Source organism: Crocuta crocuta, unplaced genomic scaffold, assembly GCF_008692635.1.
Source record: "Crocuta crocuta isolate KB4526 unplaced genomic scaffold, BGI_CrCroc_1.0 scaffold220, whole genome shotgun sequence".
In the NCBI taxonomy this organism is placed as follows: Eukaryota; Metazoa; Chordata; class Mammalia; order Carnivora; family Hyaenidae; genus Crocuta; species Crocuta crocuta.
This window is the reverse complement of record NW_027526949.1, coordinates 513,135-518,880: the sequence shown is the minus strand read 5'-3', so window position 1 is coordinate 518,880 and position 5,746 is coordinate 513,135. Positions and strand designations below refer to the sequence as shown.

General features: G+C 36.2%; 1 protein-coding gene across 1 annotated transcript in view; it reads right to left on the bottom strand.

Annotated features, from left to right (window-relative positions):
• LOC144241636 (complement factor H-like) overlaps positions 1-2,382 on the bottom strand; it is a gene marked incomplete at its 3' end in the record, with an annotated part of 68,743 nt that extends 66,361 nt beyond the window's left edge. The window contains exon 1 of the mRNA XM_077776545.1: positions 2,160-2,382. Within this exon, the coding sequence (XP_077632671.1) occupies positions 2,160-2,217 (58 nt within the window). The remainder of the gene's footprint in view (positions 1-2,159) is intronic.
• Between the last annotated feature and the right edge of the window lie 3,364 nt (positions 2,383-5,746).

Sequence of the window (5,746 nt, the reverse complement as noted above, 5' to 3'; positions counted from 1 at the left end):
TTTTTTTTTTTTGAGGAACTGTTCACTCTGAATAGGCCAGAGACAATTTATGAAATGCTAAAATATTAAGCCTGGTTGAGTAATGCAGATTGTGCTGATGTTCTAAACTGTCCTTTCCCAATTCCTCAATTTACCATTCAGTATTCAATTTAGTATTTCTCAATATCTCAATGTAATATTCCATATTTATTTCTACATGGGAAATAAAACCAGAGGCAACTACTGAAGGATATATGGATATTTTTAATGGGCAAGGCTACCTTGCTGAGTGAAATTTCTGTTAGGTATGGTAGACGGATGGAATTGGCATTTCAAAGCAGTTTTAGAACTTTTTGGCAAAGAAGGAATAAATCGCAGTTCTGGATCTGCTGAAAATTCATGTAATTTTTTCCTACTCACTTGTGCATCATGCGTACTTTTGTGAAAATCATGAGGCTAACCTAAGCATTGCTTTAAATAGTAATGTTATACTTCCTCTGCTAGGAATTAGCCAGATATGGTGAGTCAGACTCACCATAGTATGTAGAGTCCTAATGCCTAATTCACCAGCAGAAACTGATACCACATTTAAACACATTTTGATGAAATAGATAATACAGGTGAAAACAGTCAGCTGGAATCAGTTATTATAAGTAAGGAGTTTAAATCACTATTAATTTTTAATACATATTTTGTTGCACAGGATTTTAAAATTTCACTTTGTAATTACTTAAACAGTTTAATTACACTTGGCGTGAATTCTTGAGTTTTAAACATGAGCTGGAAGGAAAACAAATCTTCCTTACACGACAAATGATGTGTACATAAAGCCTAGGCAGACAATATGGAAACATTGAGACACTAAAAGTACTCCTGCTAAAGAAAAGACAAAAACACTTATGTACAGAAAAAGATGTTTGTGATGATTGGTAGCATTAACAGTGTCCTGGAAATCTTTGTCAGTACAATCATATTTTACATTTGAATACTAACTGCAATATTTATAAGTTCAGGGAAATGATTGTATAGCTAATTTAAAAGGTGGCTGTATATAAGGTTTCTGAACTAAAATCAAGCAATAGCATATCAGAATGTGAAACTAAAAAAACACTGTGTCTCAGAAAAAAATTAAGCACATTTGAATAAACCTTAAAAAGTGACTAAAGAATACAATTAAAAAGAGATCTGCCTTTATTCTTTAGATTGAAAGACCATCAATGACAGAGACTTAGTGTTATTTGCTAATATATCTCAATGCTTAAAGGCTGACAGGAAGTAAGCATTCAAAAAATTTGCTGACTTAGTGAGATGTTTTGGAAATTTACGAATGATAAGTAACTCATTTATTTGAAAAATGTCATTCAAAAAAAGTAAATTGAATAATATCACATAATTAGTTTCTTATCATGAACTAGAACCTAAATTCCATCTAAAGAAACTTTTTAATCTATTGAGAAGTAGTGTTAGAACTAAATTTAATTCTATATCTAGAAATTGCATGAATAATACCAGAACAAACCTTCTTTGTTCATATTCAGTACCCCTAAAGACTGTTCTTCTACAACATACTTCAAGTATAACCAGGAAAATACCCATTTGAATGACTGAGATGGTACAGCCACTGCATATGCAAGTTTTTCAATTTATGTGATATTTTCATTCTAATGGTACAAATAATGCTTGATTGTCTAAAGACTTTTAAGGTCATGGCAGTAACAGTTGTAAATGATAAATAGATTTTTCTTTAGAAAGAGTTAACATCTATATCTGAGATAAATCCAATCATTAGATGACTTGAAGGCTTCTATTGTCTAATTTCTGTTCTGGTTCTAATATGTTCATATGCTTCTTAATACTTTCACACAAAGCATTTGGGTGAAAATTCTCAGCAAAAAAAGTAAATTAAGTTTTATAATAACTACAAGGGAAATGCTTATATTACAGCTTTTAAAATATTAAAACATGTTTTGAATTTTTACATTAAATAAAATTATGATGAATAATCACAACATTTAAATAAGCTACTTATATTTTTTGAAACTTAACAATGTGAAGAGCCACTCACACCCTAAGCTATAGAACAGTAATTAAATCACATTTTATAGACAAAATTCCTATTACAACCATGAAAAGCATTATAGCAAATGTTTTGCAAAAAATTTTCTTTTTTTTACTCTTACCTTCTGCAACACAAACAGTCCACCACACAAGCCAAACAATCGCTGCTAGAAATCTCATTTTGAGGATCCTTAGGGACACATTAAACAGCCGACACTGCTCAGACTATGCCAGCTTCTCTTCTGCTAAAAGTTGTGATTAGAGCAGGAAAGCAGTTGCTCCAAAAGGAAGTTGAAACCCAGTTTGGAAATTAAAGGGATTACTAGATGCTCCGCCCACCAGAAACTTCTGCAAAGTAAAAGAAAAAGTCAGTCACAAGCCCCAGCAGTGCCAGAGCGTGAATCAGATTCTCACTGCATTCCCGCTGAATGTTAATACCGTGACCTGCTTTGTTTTGTTTTTATAAACCCAGGCATGTTCTCTGCTGGAACACGTTCAGGTTCTTGGAATGTGCGAGGCAGTAACCAGTGATATACTTTGGATTTCATTAACTCTCTAATTATGGAAAGCTATTCAGGTCTATTGTGTGTAAACCTCAAAAGATATAATAATAGAAGCTCCTTTAAAAATCATTCACAGGGGAGCCTGGGTGGCTCAGTTGGTTATGCATCTGACTTCGGCTCAGGTCGTCATCTCACGGTTTGGGGTTCGAGCCCTGTGTAGGGTTGTTTGCTGATGGCTCAGAGCCTGGAACCTGCTTTGAATTCTGTATCTCTCTCTCTCTCTCTGACCCTCCTCTGTTCACACACTGTCTCTCTCTCTCTCTTTGAAATATAATTAAACATTAAAAAAGAAATAATTTACAGAGCTTGACATTAGGCAATGCTTTCACAATCAAGACCCAGACAACATGAGTGAACCTTGCCAAGAGTGCAGTGCTGGCTGATATTTAGGGCCTGCTTGTCCGACAATCCACACACTCACTCTCTTAAGGACGTGACATATATGTGTGTGAAACAACAGGATCACCCTCATTGGATATAAATGAGTTTAACAGTTCAAAACGAAGTCACTGGAATGCTGAATTTTTAGAACTTCGTGTTGCAATATAAGCATAAAGAACATAAGAGAAGGGTTTGCTGAATCTCGAGAAGGCACAGGGCCTACACACCAGCACCGAGCTTAGGAAAGCACAGCATGAGGTCTCAGGGAAGCCCCAGCTGTCCCTTCCTCAGTTGCTCTCGCCCTCCCCTCACCACACACAGGGTGACCGCTGTCCGGATCTCTGAGAAATTGGAGTCCGTTTGCCTGTTTTGTACTTTACATAAACTGAAAGATAGGATGCTGATTCCTTAGTCTTTAGAGACTTTGGTTAAAAACTATGTTTGTCATTCAACCACACGGCTGGGTTTCATTGTGGAGTATTAATTCTTCTGGCTGTGTAAGGTCAATTCTTTGACTCTATCTCATTTTATTTCTGTGCCTGTTAGTGGGTGTCTGAGTAGATCTTAGTTAGGAGCTAATAGAAATAGTGCTTCTAAGAGGCTACTGTGAGGTTTTGGTAAAGACACGTGGTCATTTCTGATGAGCACATACTGAGAGTGAAATGGTAGGACATATGCACGAATATGTGTAGGTGTAACAGGTAACATGAGAGTTTTCCTAAAGGATTATGCTAATTGGTGTGCCATCCGCAGTGTATACATTGCTCCAAATCCTCAATACACTTAATGTTTCCAGTCTGTGTAATTTTAGCCATTTTGGTGAAGACAAAGAAAGCAGTAATTCTTTGTGGTTTTAATATGTCTTTTCCTGATGACGAATGATGTTGAGAACTCTCATGTACCAATTGGTCATTTATATTTCCTCTTGGATGAATTGTCTATTCAAGTCTTTTCTACCGACTTAGCTGTCTTTTACTTATCTCACTGTAGGAATTCTTTCTATATTCTTTATACATTCTTGGACATATGTATTATAAATATCTTCTCAGTCCATGGGTTGTCTTTTGCTCAGTGTTCCATCTTTTTAATGAGCAGAATTTCTTCATTTTGAATTGAACAATTAGATATTTGGTTTACATAATTATGCTTGGGTGTAATTTTTTCTAATGTATTCTTGAAGCCTGCTTTGGAAGTTGGACACTTTTTCAGAGGGTTCAAACCACAAATTTAGGCTGAATTCACTGGCACGTTTAAGCAGAAAATAATTCTGGGTCACTAAGTCCCCTGTATGTCTCTGGCTCTAGCTACAGCAGAGAAAGCCCTTTGAAATGTCACAGGATACAATTGTAATGGACAAAAACAAAATTTTTGGAGCTTAAAAAGAAAAGAAATTTTCTTGGGGTGGCCAGGTGGCTCAGTCAGTTAAGCATCCAACTCTCGGTTTGGCTCATGTAGTGACATCACAGTTCCTGATTCAAGCTCCATGTTGGGCTTCCTGCTGACAGTGTAGAGGCTGCTTGGGATTCTTTCTCTTTCCCTCCCTCTCTGCCTTTCCACACCACCCCACCCCCATCATGCCATGTGGTCAGGCTTGCCCACACTCTTTCTCTCTCAAAATAAATTAATAAATTAAAGAAAGAAATTTTCTTAATTAAAGTTTTTTTTTTAAATGTTAGCTTATTTTTGAGAGAGAGAGGCAGACTGCAAAAGAGGGATGGGCAGAGAGGGAGACACAGAATATGAAGCAGGCTCCAGGCTGTGAGCTGTCAGCACTGAGCCCGATGAGGGGCTTGAACCCACAAACTATGAGATCATGACCTGAGCCAAAGTTGGATGCTTAACTGGCAGAGCCATGCAGATGCCCCAGAAATTTTCTTAATTTTAAAGTAGAATAAATTTTCTATTTTTTCCTACTTGAGTTAGTGTATTTTGTGTCCTATTTAAGAATTCCTTGCCTATTCCTAGGATACAATGATCCTTCTTCTAAAAGCATTGTTTTCTCTTCCCCATTTACCTGTATTTGACTTCTATGTATGTTATACTAAAGAGCAACAGATACATTTTTAAAATATGGCTATCCAACTGTTCTGGCACTATTTACTGAATATATCTTCTCTTTCCTACTATACTGCTTCATTCTGACTTTTGGCCTAAATCAGAAAACCAGAAATGTGGATCCGTTTCCTAACATCCTCACTAAGCTCAGTGAGTTCACCAAGCTCTTCATACTGCAAAAGCTAGGCATCCTGCTTTAATTTTTTAAAAGAATTTCTTCTAAAGTGTCTATTTCTGGTAACTTGGGGCTTTTCTAGTTATCTTTTAAATTGATTTCTTTTTAAATTTTGTTTGGTCTGAAGATGTACTCTCAATAATTCCAATCTTTCAAAATTTCACAAGATTAATATCCAAAATATAGAAAGAACTTATAAAATTCAACACACAAACAATAAATAATCCGGTTAAGAAATGGGCAGAAGAGGGACACTTGGGTGGCTCAGTTGCTTCAGTGTCCAACTTCAGCTCAGGTCATGATCTCACAGTTCGTGAGTTCAAGCCCCTTCTCAGGCATTGTGCTGACAGCTCAGAGCCTGGAGCCTACCTCCATTCTGTGTCTCTCTCTTTCTCTGCCCCTCTTCTGCTTGCACTCTGTCTCTCAAAAATAAAGAAACATTTAAAAAAATTTTAAAAAATGGGCAGAAGATATGAATAGATATTTTTCAGAGAACACATCCAGATGGCTAACAGACATATCAAAAGATGCTCAA